At 37.4% G+C, this 15,512-nt stretch overlaps 1 protein-coding gene across 1 annotated transcript; it reads left to right on the forward strand.

Annotated features, from left to right (window-relative positions):
• The first annotated feature begins 11,021 nt into the window (after positions 1-11,021).
• On the forward strand, positions 11,022-11,963 carry LOC110541514 (olfactory receptor 51E1-like). The gene has a single exon (XM_021628251.1). The coding sequence runs from the start codon at positions 11,022-11,024 to the stop codon at positions 11,961-11,963; it is 942 nt and encodes a 313-aa protein (XP_021483926.1).
• Positions 11,964-15,512: the final 3,549 nt, after the last annotated feature.

Here is a 15,512-nt window from a genome sequence, read left to right on the forward strand (position 1 = left end):
TTTATCACCTGTAAAAGTTTCAGGGTAAAATTTGGAGGAGGGGTCACTTCTGTATACTATCATATATCTGTGAATAGTTATGCTTTGATTTTTTCCTTTCTAATTTGTACCCCTTTGATCTCTTTTATTGTGTTATTGCTTTAGCTAGAAATTTAACTACTATGTTGAATAGATAGATATGGCAAGAATGGGCAGCTTTCTCTTGACCCCAAATTTGGTAAAATTACTTAAATTTTATCTCTATTTAACTTGATGTTGGCTATTTGCTTGTGTATATTGCCTTTATTGTGTTTAGGTATGTGTGTTAAATTTTGCTAAAAGTTTTTCAACATCTATTGAGATGATCATGTTTATTATTTTTCTTTCAGTTTGTTTATATGTTAGATTACATTGATGGAGTTCAGGATATTGAATTATCCCTGAATCCCTGGGATGAAACCTACTTGATCATGGTGAATGATATCGTGGATTTGCTCTTGATTCATTTTGCAAGCATTTTATATAGTAATTTTGCAACATTTTTCATAAGAGAGATTGCTCTGAAATTCCCTTTCTTTGTTGAGTCAGTGTGTGGTTTAGATATCAGGTTAACTGTGGCACCATAGAACAAGGCTGGCAATGTTCCTTCTGTTTCTACTTTGGGGATTAATTTGAAGAGTATTGGTGTTAGCTCTTCTTTGAAATTAGTAGAATTCTGTGCTAAATCTATCTGGCCTGAGCTTTTTTTTTTTTGGTTGGAAGAGTTTTAATGACTGCTTCTATCTCCTTGGGCATTATAGATCTATTTAAATAGCTTACCTGATCTTGATTTAACTTTTTAAAAATGGTATCTATACAGAATTTCATTTAGATTTTCCAATTTTGTGGCATATTATTATTATTATCCATTCCACTTTGTATTCCTCTCTCTCTTCTTCTCCCAGTCCCATGCTCCCTCACTCTTATCCCTCTTCCCTAGTCTACTGATAGGGGAAGTCCTCCTCCCATACTTGCTGTCCCTAGCCTATCAGGTCCCATCAGAACTGCCTGGATCCTCTTCTTCTGAGGGCTGGGTAGGTAGCTCCACCGGGGAGAAGTGATCAAGGAGCAGGCAACAGAGTTCATATCATAAACTGTCTCCTCTCCCCTTCCCAAGGGACTCACATGGAGACTGAGCTGTCTGTCGGCTACATCTGAGCAGTGGATCTAGGTTCTCTCTATGCATGTTTTTTGATCAATGCATCAGTCTCTGCAGTACCCTTGGGCCCAGCTTCCTTGACTTTGTTGGTCTCCTTTTCTTCCTCCTCTTCTCTCTCTGTCTCTGTCTCTGTCTCTCTCTCTCTCTCTCCGTCTCTCTGTCTCTCTCTCCTCTCTGATATGGTCTTGCTCTGTTGTCTAGCCTGTCTCCTCCACTTAAATGCTGTGACTTCTGGTATAAGCCATCATTCCTAACCACTAAATAGAAGATAGCTAAGAGACTCACTGACTTTCATAACTACATATTACTAGATTTTGACTACAGCTGCAGCAGGTGATTTTTTTTCTTGACTGGATACATTAATTAGACCTTTAAATTTATTTTGTTTTAGGACATCAATCTTCCTTCATTTCTTTTTTTTGTTTTGTTTTGTTTTTGTTTGTTTCTTTCTTTCTTTGTTTTTTTCTTTCCTTGTTTCTTTCTTTGTTTCATGGAACAGGACAGGAGTCTACCACAGAGGGCCTCTGAAAGGCTCTACCCTGCAGGGTATCAAAGCAGATGCTGAGACTCATAGCCAAACTCTGGGCAGAGTGCAGGGAATCTTATGAAAAAAAGGGGGGAATAGTAAGACCTGGAGGGAACAGGAGTTCCACAAGGAGAGTAACAGAACCAAAAAATATGGGCACAGGGGTCTTTTCTGAGACTCATACTCAAACCAAAGACCATACATGGAGATAACTTAGAACCCTGCACAGATGTAGCCTATGGCAATTCAGTGTCCAAATGGGTGTCCTAGTAAGGGCAACAGGGGCTGTCTCTGACATGAACTCAATGGCTGGTTCTTTGATCACCTCCCCAGGCCCAGAGGGGAGGGGAACCTTACCAGGTCACAGAGGAAGATAATGCAGCCACTCCTGATGAGACCTGATAGGCTAAGATGGAAGGGGAAAAGGACCTCCCCTATCAGTGGACTAGGGGAGGGACACAGGAGGAGAAGAGGGTTGGAGGGCTAGATTGGAAGGGAAAAGAGTGGGGGATACCGCTGGTATACAATGTGAATAAATTGCAATAAATTTAAAAAAGAAAAAATACTCTTCTCTTCTCCAAAAATCTTTCTGTGTATCTAGTAAAACTCGACTTAAAAAAAAAAAAAACTCTAGTGACAGCACATGCTAGAAAGGATGTGGAGAAAGGGTAACCTCCTTCATTGCTGATGGGAATGCAAACTTGTACAACTACTTTGGAAATTAATCTGTCACTTCCTCAGAGAAGTGAGAATAGTGCCAGCTCAGGACCAGTTATACCACGTCTGGGGGTATATCTGAAAGATGCTCCACCATACAACAAGGACATTTGCTCAACTATGTTCCTAGCAGCTATTTATTTATTTAGTTATTTACTTATTTATTTATTTTGGTAATAGTCTGAATCTGGAAAAAATCAAATTGTCCCTCTACTGAAGAATAAATACAGAAATTGTGGTACATTTACACAATAGAATACTACTTAGCTATTAAAAACTAGGGAAACATGAAAATTTCAGACAAATGGTTGGAACTAGAAAAGATCATCCTGAGTGAGGTATTCCAGAAGCAGAAAGACACACATGGTATATACTCACTTATAAATGGTTATTAACTATATTACATAGGATAAACATACAGAAACCTACAGGCATAAAAAAGTTAAAGACAAGGATGATCCTAGGGAAGACACATAACTCTTTTTTTTTTTTTTTCAATGCAGTTTATTCAGGAACCTTGAACAATCCTCGGACCCTGGGGAAAGCCAGCCCACAGCTTAAATAGCCTCTGGGTAGCCAACCCCAGCATGCCACGTGGGCAATGCAGATAGGTCCACATACATGGAAGCAAGCCAGATCCTCAGCCTTAGCCAAATGTGGAGTTGTTTGTGACAGAGAGCACTCACCATCGGGAAGGTGGAAGGCAGAAACCAGCTCCATCTTTAAGGTGCGGCATTACGCAGCTCTCTCCCCTTTTTGTTTTAGACGCATCAGGCAAGAGTAGAGGTCTGATCTCTGATATTAGAAATAAATTGGGACTTTGTACTGATGTTCATTTAGGTGTCATCCACCCAAAGAGCATCAGACCCGTCTGATATCTTTTTCTCAGAGGCGGGACCTGGGGCATCAACCCGCATGCAATCAGACATGCTCTTCTCTGGGTCCAAAGCGGCTGACCCTGAGTGCAGTGCTTAGCCTCGCATCCTGAACGTAACATTTTAGCTTTTTATGGTAGCCAACCATGCTTGGGGAGAAAGCAGGACACATAACTCTTATTCAGAAAGGAAAACACGGTAGACACTGGAAGCAGTAGAAGAAAAGGAATAGCACTGGAGCCTACCACAGATGTCCTCTAAAAGACCCCATCAAAACAGATGCAGAGATTCACAGCCAAACTTTGGACAGAGTGCAAGGAGTCTTACTGAAGAAGGGTGATATAAAAGGACCTGGAGGGGACAGGAGCCACACGAGGCCAAAACCAACAAAGCCAAAAAATGCTGGACCCAGGGGGGGCTGCAGAGACTGAGGAATCAACCAAAGAGCATACATTGAGAGGTCTTAGATGCCCTGCTCAGATGTAGCCCATAGACAGCTCAGTCTCCAAGACTACTAAGTAGTTTTCTAGTAAGAGGAGAAGAGACAGTCTCTGACATGAAGTAGGTTTCCTGTTCCTTGTTCATTTTTCCCTGTGAGGCTACCTTGCCAGCCCAGAAAGGAAGAGGAACAAGACAGTCCTCATGGAACCTGATAGGTTAGGGTCTGACAGTAGGGGATGAGAACTTTTATCAGTGGACTAGGGAAAAGGGATAGGGAAGGAAGAGAGTGGAATGGTGGGACTGGGAGGAGATGAGAGAGGGAGCTATAACTGGGATACAAAGTGAAAAATTTTATACTTATACTACTACTACTAAGAAGAAAGATATAAAGAAACTAATTTAATAAATAAAAAAATATTCATTAAAATAAATAATACTACTGTCAAGTGCTAATTTTATTGAAAGCATTCAACTCCTATTTTCATTATTGAACATACTATGTAATTTCAAAGAATTAATTTTAGTATATGGTGTATCTTCATTTTCTCTATTATCTTTATCAAGATCAATGCTTCTCAAAGTATTTTGTAGGTGCTAGTTTTTCAAAACTATTTTATTTAAAATTCCTTTAGCTTCTACCTTCCTTCCAACACCCTCGCCCTAGGTAGGAAAGAATGTTAGAAGGGAATGAGAATGTAAACTTTAGACTTTGTTCCAACTGGTTAGGGTCTTTGTGTTCTTCGGGGAAATACCACTCTCAGTCGTCAGGATATTTAACAATCCAGCAAATGGCAAACAGCAGCACTGGCACAAGCACACAGTCTTCTTCCGCCTCTGTCCATCTCCTCCAGGACCCTCTCTGGACTCTCTTATTTATACCCTCTCAGAGTCCTCAGATTTCCACCCTGCAGTTGTCAAAGACCACACACATCTCCCAGTGGCCCAAGCCTGCTACCAGCTGGCCAAGACCATGTCCAACACAAGGCAATCTTCAGCTGTGGATAAACTAAGGCAATCCCATCTTCCACACTTGCGATTAATATAAAAACATATCTACATAACATACCTGAGCTTTTTAAAGAAACCAGCGCTTCCACGACAATATTTATAGTATCTGACTTTTTAAATATAATAAAATGGGTGAATTATGATCTCTTCAACAAATCTTTTGAAAAAAAACACAACATCCATGCAGGAGAAAAAAGGAATGTTAGTCTAACACCAGTAGTTAAAAGCCAGGGCTTAATTGTGAAATATAAAACAATGTCTTCTTTTAGAAGATGTTCTTACATCAGATACAAAAGTGAAGATGGTATTATGATATTGGTTTCCAGTAAGATACTTTTTAAATGGTTTTGTCATATGGACTTCAAACAGTCAAACCATATTTCTGCAAATAGGCACAATGGTGAGAGTAAACTATTATTTGAGTCATGTTTGTGTAAGATGTTAAAGAAACAAGTATCTCAGGGATATGAAGGGAGGGGACCCAAAGAGGTTTTTTTATCTTCCCTGTTCCCTATCTTTGTGGGAGGAGATGAGCTGGAGGGACAAGGAAATACAGTCATTGAAGATTATGATTAATAGTTTCAAAAATGTGCATAGATTGTGATATGATAGCCACAAATTTCCCAGGACTTGTCTTGATTTTCTGTTTGTTTTAACTCATTTCTTCTCTGAAAAGGGCTTGCCGATTGTAATATAATGGAAGCTTTAGGCAAGAAGCTCATTTTCATCAATTTCCTGGGTTATAATCTTTCTATTCGCAATCAGTAAACATTCTAATGGACCCAAAAAACCATTCAGTTTATTTGGTTATTTACTTATTCTGCTCTTGTGGAGGTCAGAGGACAGCTTGCAGGACTTGGTGTTCTCCTTCCAGAACTTGGGTCACAGATATAGAACACATTTTCAGGCCCTGAAGGAAGTGTCATTTTTAGCTAAGGCATTTTGCCTGTCTTCAATCGATATCTTGATAACCACTTGTCAGAAAAGAATCTATAGATCTTCTTTTGGTATGTATGTATAAATACAAATACGATATTTCATTTTGTGTTTGTTGCATATAAAGCTTTTGTTTATATATTGTTTGTGTATAAATCTTTTTCCGATTGTATATGTGACTAGACTAATGTTACTATCTCTGCTTCAATCAAAAAGCCACATTAAAAAGACAGTGGCCTGCTCTTTGATCACCTCCCCCTGAGGGGGCAGCAGCTTTACCAGGCCACAGAGGAAGACAAAGCAGCCAGTCCTATGAACCCTGATAGGCTAGGGACAGAATGAAGGGGAGGAGGACCTCCCCTATCAGTGGACTTGGAGAAGGGGCATGGGAGGAGATCAGGGAGGGAGGATGGGGCTGGGAGGGTACAAGGGAGAGGGCTACAGCTGGCATACAAAATGAATAAACTGTAATTAATAAAAAAATTAAATTTAAGGCACATATTTGAGAATTTTTTAATTAAATTTTTATTTTTTATATTAATTACAGTTTATTCACTTTGTATCTGAGCTGTAGTCCCCTCCTTCATTCCCTTCCAACACGACCCTCCCTTAACTCCTCCCATGCCCCTCTCCAAGTCCACTGATAAGGGAGGTCCTCTTCCCCTTCTATCTGACCCTAGTCTATCCCCTTTCTAAGGAACCCACTTGGAGGCTGAGCTGCCATGGGCTACATCTGAGCAGGGGTTCTAGGTTATTTCCATGAATGATCCTTAGTTGGAGTATCAGTCTCAGAAAAGAATTTCCATGCCCAGATATTTTGGTTCTATTGCTCTCCTTGTGGAGCTCCTGCCCTCTGTTTCTCCACGAGAATATTTGTTGTTATTCTCTTGAATTACAGATACATTTTAAGATTTAGCAATTAATTAAATGATAGTGTCTTTTGATCCTTGATTAATGGCTCAAAATTGATACATTTTTATCATGACGTCTCTAGGGACAAGATCTATTTTAACCTTGACTGTCTATTTTTCTGTTGTCACTAATAAAATTAAAACCTTTTGCTTTTAAATGTTTGCTTTCTCTTGACTCAGTATTCTTAAAATACCATTATTTTGTTTAACTTGACAATCTTTTTGTTGATTACCATTAAGCCACTCAGGTCTTCATTATTCTGGAAAATGGTGGAATAATAGGCTACACAATCTGTTTGTGTGTTCATATGCATGTTTTATTAATAAATGAAGATAGATATGGAGAGAAAAAGAGAGGGGGGAGAGGGGGGAGGAGAGGGAGGTTGCCATGTAATACATTTGGGAACATCAGCTAATGCAATAAATACCCCATTGACAATTCAGACAGAACTAGAGTGCCAGGCTCATTCAACTTCTGCAGCCAAAGACACCGAGGTAAAGCTAGCACTGCAGTGCTTAGGACTCCACGTAGGATACGAATGGAGAACAGACAATAAGAAAATATAACATAAAAGTAATGTCAGACTTTTTTTCCTTCACACTGAAGAGCTCTTATACAGGAAAGCACAGCACTGTTGGTCTTAGTCTATTCTGAGTAATATTTATATACTTATACAGAGCAATACTTACACATTACGGGACAAAAATCATTAAGCACATTATGAGAATTTGATGATATAGCAATGATTTAAAACACACTGAAACTCTTCAAAATGTAAGTTGAGATCATTCGGTCAGTCATATGAGTAAATAGGTCCTAATCTGCGTTCTTCCCTGAGAAATTTTAAAAAGTTTAAAATGTATGTCTTTTCATCTAGTTTTCCCCTCTTGAGTTATTTTCTAAAGACCACAAAAATGAAAATGAAGTCACAGCATTGACTTTACTTTAAAACCTTTGGTAGCTGAAAAGTTCATTCCAACATTGCTGTTGTAATGTATGCAGTATTGTCTTACAATTTCACCATTCTCTTCCTGCCACCAGCTACTTTCTTCTCAGTTCATTACTTTTTCCCTTCCACATACATGAGAGGTTGGTCCCTCGGCCCTTGATTTCTTACTCTTTCATCTGGAACTATTCCCTCTGTGTATGTTTCTTATGACTTTTATTACCATTTTCATTTGCACACTAGAATTAATGTATGCAACTCTTAGGATGCTTTAAGACAATAATTACATATGCCTAGTAAAACTCTTTTGTTCTGTTTAAATGGCTATATAATGTTAAACTTTTTCTTTAATTTTTTTCTTCAAGGACATAAAGTTGAGAACAGATCATTTAGTTAACTTCTAAAATATTAATATGATTATATGATTATACAGTTGTATGTCATGGCACTTTAAAAAATAAATACGAATTATACTGTAAACAAAATATTTACTAGGTATATCCTAAAAGCTTAGAAAAAAAATCATCTATATTGTCTGTTCAAGAAATATCTAATTGGTTACTGAATTGATGAATAAATGGGTTCCAAAGACAGCAGTCAGTTTGAGGGGCGCTCTTGAGGAAAGCTGCCCTTAGACTGCCCTTCTTCATGAGCAATTCTCCCCTACACAGTTTCTTCACCCTTAGAACAGAGACACCAGCTTCCTCTTTCCATTCTGCATGTGTCCAGGTAAGTAGGCAGGGGAGGACGTACAAGAAGAAAGGAAAGTGGAACTATGTCTTTTGGTGGCCATAATTAGTGAACAGAAATTTTATTTACCCCAACTCTGACTCTATTTTCTCTTCTTGTTCTCTCCATTTTTGTGTATTTCTGTCTGAACTTGAAAGCTCTCTATGGTTCTGTGGAACCAACAGCTTATGTTTCAATGGAAATTTTGCCAGGGTTGTACAACGGTTGCTTTTGATTCTTACCTAGTTCTGTTCTCCTTTGTTGTAGAAAGGTGTAAAAATTAATCTTTAAATGAATGGACTTTAATTGCTGAGTTTATGCTTATTAAAATTTGTTTATTTAAAGTTTGAAGGGAAAATGCTATAAATTCTTAAGAGATTAAAATAGAGGTGAAAACTTTATTGATTTGAGAATTTCTATAATAATATTTGAAAATGTTTTAGTATTATTGTATTTAAAAATGTACATTATATTTATCCATGTCAATATTTTTGGATAGTAAAAATCTTTATCTAGTTAAAATAGTGCTTTTTTATAAAATTAAATAATTTTTATATTCAAAAATTTCTGACTTATTCCCAGTTTTCTTTCTGTTCTCTCCACCATAAAGTCTTTTTTAATGACATTAGATTCTTCTCCTATACAGTACATCCCCACTGCAATTTTCTCTCTCTCCACTCCTTCCAGTAACTCCCCCCCCATCTCTTCTTTTCACTGGATCCACTCCTCTTCAGTCTCCCTTCGGAAATGAGCAGGCCTCCAAGAGACCATAACCAAACATGACAAAACTAGATACAACAAAACCAGGAAACAGCCTTTCTATGGAGGCTGGACAAGGCAACCTAGAGGAAACGCATCCCAGGAGCTGGCAAAAGAATCAGCGGCACACCCATTCCCACTGCTAAGAGTCCCACAGACACACCCAGCTAACAGACACAAAGTACACGCAGAGGGTCTGGTGCAAACCCATACAGCCCCGTGACTCCATGGTCAGTCTCTGTGAGCCTGTATGTGTTGTGCTTGGTTTGGTTCTGTGCTGGTTTGTTATTTTTTAAATGTTTATCATTTAATTAGAAGAAGAGTGAAAATTCAAGATCAAAGAAAATGCTGATCTGCAGTGATATATTAGTTTATGTGGGCTAGGTATGAATTCCAGCTAGGAAAATGGTAGAGATTATTAGATGGGCAGATCACAAAGACTTTTAAGACATCTGTACATGCAGAGAGTGGATTCAGTTTCAGAGATTCTAAATTCAAAATTGCCTGATGGTAACATTAGAGATTAAGATAAAAACATGTATTTAAAAGACCCCAACTTCAAAGGATAAATGTAATCAGTTATGAAGGAAGAAGTGATTGACACTGATGGTATTGATTATTTCTTAATGTCCATAAAAAAGAGACGTTTAAAAAAAGCAGAATAATTCATTAAAATAGACACATTTCAAAGGCATTCTATTTTTTTGTGGAAATCAAGAAAGATACTTTTCACAGAAAACATGTTTTATATGGGCAAATGTTTTTAAAAGACTGAAGAAAGGAAATGTGTTACCAGGAAACCCAAGCCTAGTTTGTAAGCTTCTAATTATTATCAATATTTATTAGAAATGATTATCAAATTACAAGAATTATGGTAAAAATTGCTAACAGATTTTAAAGTTATATTTCTATCATAGAAGGTAAAACATAGTAAAAAAGATAAAATGGAACATGTTAAACAGTTATGTATTTACTTTATATATAAAAATTTTAAATAAAAATACAAAAATTATTTTATATACCATAAATATATCAAATGTCTTGGATGAATATACTCTGATACATTTAATCATAGTTACATGAAATGTAAAGAATACTAACAAAGGCACTTGGAACAGAAATATTTCTAAATACACAAATGTTTTTTGTGGGGAAGAGAGAGAGAAAAGAATTCATGCTTGTTTCACGTCAGATTTCATCTTCTACAGTGAGAAGATAGAGACATTGGATATTTGGCTACCGAGGGTAACTTTTTCTGTTTTTATAAGTGTTTGTGTGTGTCCATTAACATATCTGTATGCCACTGTGTACAAATATACACACACAGGACCTTGAGTATGACATTATGTGTCCTGCTGTATTACTCTCCACCACAGTACCTAGAGACAGGGTCTCTCACAGATCCTGAAGTTTGGAGTATAGCTGGTAGGTCCTATTGATGATGCCACGGTGATGGGGTTACAAACACCTGCCACATTGTTCTGCCTTTTTCAGGGTTCTGTGGATTTGATATCAGGTCCCTGTGCTAGCACAGCAAGTACTCTTACCCACTGAGCCATCACTCCAACCCCGTGTTTTTGTTACTTTGTTTTATCTGTGAAGCCTTTGAAGCTGTCTGATATTTTGTTTTATGTACTGATACTTGTGTTTGCTGTCACATAGTTTTCATCCTAGGGTCTTGGATCCAGCTGTATAGGGGGTGGGTTGAACACAACCACACTTTATTTTCGCTGCCATCTTAACTGGTTCATCTCAACATAGATGCTAGTAATGAAAAAGATCATCTATCCTTAAGGCAATCTTCAGGAAAACATTTTGTTCCCTGGTATAACTGTTAAAGTCATTTTACTCCCAATAAGACCCTTTATAACTCTCCTTCACAGGTGACATCTAGCACACTCGTTAGACCTTCCTGAATCTGACGTTTAACTTTTTCTTTCTTCTAGGGCTCAATGCCAGAGAAACTATTTTGCACAGCGATTCTCACAGTTGCCCATGTCTGAATCCAATGTCACCTTTCAACCCTCTCTCTTCATCCTCACTGGCCTCCGAGGGCTAGCGGGTGCCCGCCTGTGGCTAGGCCCACTCCTGAGCCTGATGTACGTGACGACAATGGCAGGGAACTGCACAGTCATTTACTTAGTGAGGACTGAACGCAGTCTGCAGGAGCCCCAGTACCATTTTTTATCTATGCTGGCCGGAGCTGACATTGTCTTGTCTGTCTCCACGCTTTTCTCTGTGCTAAAAGTCTTTATCTTTGATCTTTATGAAATTGCATTTGATAGTTGCCTCACTCAGCTCTTCTTCATCCATACATCATCCTCCGTGGGCTCAGGAATCCTGTTAGCCATGGCTTTTGACCGCTTTGTGGCCATCAGTCATCCCCTGCAATACACTACGATACTCACCAACCCACGAGTCACCAAGATGGGACTGGCAGCCTTTCTAAGGGGTGTCGCGCTCATGACGCCCTTACCTATACTGCTCAAGAGACTACCATTCTGCAAGGGGCAGACGCTGTCCTATTCCTACTGCATCCACCCAAATGTCATGAAACTGGCTTGTGGTCAAGTCAAAATCAATATTTTCTACGGACTTGTTTTGGTTATACTTTCCTTCGGGGTAGACTTTCTGCTCATAGCCATTTCGTATGCTCTGATATTTAAAGCAGTCCTGGGGATTGCCTCCAGAGAGGGGCAGATGAAGGCACTCAACACTTGTTTATCTCATATCTTTATCGTCTTTATTTACTATGGCCCTTTGCTGGCAATAACTGTAATGCATCGAATCAGCCAGAGAAGTTCTCCAATAGCACACGCAGTCCTGGGCAATATATATCTCTTCATGCCCCCAATGCTTAACCCAATTGTGTATAGCCTGAAGACCAAGCAGATTCGTTCTGCCCTGAGAAAATCTTTGAAGATCCAGATTAGATGAAAAATTCAGGAAGTTAATGACAGTCTCAGTGAAGGAAAGTACAACCCTGAATTTCACAGTTAACACAATTGTTTATTTTATCCCGTTTTCACACCTGGCATGTGTATATACATACGAAAATGAGATAAAAGGTTGAAATTGTAGATTTTATGAATAAAAACATTGCAGTTATGTAATCACAAATTTTATTTTCTCCTATATTTCCTAGTGTATGATGGTAGATTTTACAAACTAAACAGTAAAAAAATAAATAAATAAAAACCTTTTATGCTAGATAATTCATGGGAATTTATGGATAAATTCATTATATTTGTATACTTCCAAATGAGGGATACAATTAAATAATTCTGTAAACGATTCAGAAATTTCAACAAATCCCCAATCCTCTTCCTTCACTTTCTGCTTTCTTTTCTTTCTTCTGGGTTCGACTTTATTTTTTTTACTAAAATATCTTCCCTCTTTCTTGCACTATCTCCAATTAGTAACTTAATTTGTATATTTAGTAAGTTAATAAGTCAATTAGTAAGTTAATTTGTATATTTTTTTCCAAAATACTCCCACATCTGTGTCCGCAGCCTTTAAAAAAAATATTCTGATTTCCGGTAGACCACAACATTGTTAGCTAGTTTTGTATCTTTGATTGGTTACACTTGTATGGTCATTTTGAGAAGCTGGTTTATGATCTTCAGAAAGGTGTGTGCATATAGTAATAGTCTTCAAATCCATGAAAACCAAGGTTAAATTCAAGATCTTCTTCAAATACACTTTTTTCTCTTAAATTCCCTTTATACATAAAGTGCTGACTGTAGTTTCTATGTTTGCAGAGTGAAAATTAATGCTATTATCACCACATACCTTCTAAGTTTCTTCTACATTGACCATTCACTTGTATTTCCTAAAGTTACCATAAATGCTTTCACTTTCTACATCTGAGTATTAACTCCACCAATTTAAGCATCCCAGATGCCTTTCTTTGTGCAACGTGGAACTGAATTCCGTATTTCTTTTTTTTAATATAATTTTTGTTTTATTTCATTATTCCTTGAAACTTAAAAAAAATCACATACCTTCAAAAAAAACCAAAGCTAGCTACATAATCAATAAACAAGTGAATAAACTACATACCTCTCAGTGTTTAAGATATGTCTTGATGTTATTAAATGTCAAATAAAACCTATATTCTGAATGTACATTATCATCTTATTTCTTTTGTGGCACTTAGTTTATGTAATTTGCATACATATGTCTTGATTCCCAACTACAGAGAAGTAGATTTCATCTTATATTTCTTAGAATAGCTAAGACGATAAAAGCAAATGATACCCAGTCTCAACAGATATATCTACAACACAACTTCCACACCTAAGGCTCAGAGATACTGAGGAAGAGGGGGTGGAAATACTGTAAGAGCCAAAAGAACAGAGATAGTATCTTCTATCAATGTCAGAAGCTACACTTATAGTCTTACCAGCACAACTGCCTAAACATGAGCTGAACAAGGACCAAAATACACATGCTAGTATGGAAGGGAAAAGCCCTAGAGTTTAAACTGACATTTTCCGTGTTATATGAAAGGGAGGTCTTCCTTAAGACATTGGCACAGGACATACCCAGACATCATGTTCTTAGTACAAAGGAGGTTTATTACCCTAGATGGCAAGCAAGGGTTGGGGTAGGGGCTGCAAGGCAAGCGGGAAGCAAACAAGGGCGGGAGCAGCATGAGAGGATGTTTCTGTAGAAGTTTGCTTTTAAGAGGAAGAGAGGAAGTCTGTGCTAGGGTGAGTTGGTCAATCCTCATTGGACACACTAACCAAACAATAAATTTTGATTGTTGGACCTTGGTGTTGTGTCTCAGTGGTAAAAAAGAGAATAAACTTAGATTAGGTAGCTAGCTAGCTTTGGGAAAGTAACGGTTTCAAGGAAGGGAGAGAAAAAGAGGTAAAAGGGCAAAAATCTGTATGCTGTATGCTAGCTTTAGGAAAGTAACGGTTTCAAGGAAGGGAGAGAAAAAGAGGTAAAAGGGCAAAAATCTGTATGCTGTGTTTCTGTTTGCCATGCTGATGCCTGCTAGAATACCGTCATTACATAAAAGTTCTTAAATCTTTATTCTCAATTTAGCAACACAATACATGTCTGTTTTGACAATTTTAACGAAATCTGTATGTGAAGCTCTTTACGATCCAGCCTGCCTATCTTCACTTTCTACTCATACCAAGTGATCTTAGGTTCTTCGAGGTACAGTAATCTAAGGCATGTTTGCCTGCTTCTGTTTATGACCGACAGTACATTGTTTTTTCTTTCCTTAATACAGCATTTGATCACATTTTAAAAACTGAGCCAATTGTAGACTTCTGTAACTTCCAACACTTCACTCAAAATGTCAGCAAGAAGCAGCTCATTGTTGGGTGGTGACCCCTAAGGTGTATTAGTCAGACAAGACTTAGCCCTCAATCGTTTGGACCTGATGCTGTCTTATGTAGATGCTATCAGAGTTTAACTGACTCAAAGGACACTCAGCTGGTGTTCACTGGAAAATTACTCAGGTATAAGGATTCTCTACGCTGGATTAAATGGTTCTATAAGTATTAGGGACAACATTTTGCTTGGGTTTTCCTTATATTTTCTGATCATGTCTGTGAGGCGTGAGAAAAAAAAAGGGGAGAATGATATTAAAAGATATAATGGACGATGATGAGAAAATGAATGCCCTTTATACTAGACTTCAAATATAAAACTCTAACAAAAGCCAAATACTGAATAATTTCAAAATATGTATATAGAATAATTTCCGTAATAAATCATCAGGATAACTATATTATGAGGGTGCTATCAGAGTGAGAGCCTAGTACACCCCAAGCAAAATATTTCAATGGCCTGGAATATTAACTTTAGTATAATCAGTATATAAATTAATTGTATTTATTAATTAAATAAATAAATGTAAAAGCTGATAGATGTTCATGTGTCTACTCTTTTATTGATCTCTGTCATGCTTTCTCCAGACAAACTTCTATTATTATGCTCTACTTCCTCCACGTATAACATTCTTTTTCCACATCCCAGAACATGCTGCTGTCTTTGATTCCTTGTGTGGATAATTTTAAATTTAAAATAACAATTTTATTTGGAATTTTACATTATTTATAAATTAATTAATTAATTAAAATAAAAATGACATTTCCCCTTTATGTTAGCTGAGCTTGCTTTTCATTTCCAAACAAAACAAAAGAAGAACAAAAAAACGTGTAACATCCACTATCCACTTGGTTTCCACATCCCTTCAAATTTTGCATAGCTCATGTATTTCTTTAAAAGTAAGTAAACAAAGTAGGTACGTAGCCCACACTGACTCTCATTATTTTCTCATTTCACAAGGTAGTAAATCAGTATTTCTTTTTCAGTGATAATCAAAGCACTACCCTCTTCTTGGAACACAATAACACCTCAATTCTAACAAAATTATATCTTGAAATAAAAGCATGTTTCTGCGAAGGAAGTAGATGACAGGGTAGAGGAGAAGGACATCTCTTTCGTTAAGGCCATCCGTGA

The sequence above is a fragment of the Meriones unguiculatus genome, chromosome 14 (assembly GCF_030254825.1).
Source record: "Meriones unguiculatus strain TT.TT164.6M chromosome 14, Bangor_MerUng_6.1, whole genome shotgun sequence".
Classification (NCBI taxonomy): Eukaryota; Metazoa; Chordata; class Mammalia; order Rodentia; family Muridae; genus Meriones; species Meriones unguiculatus.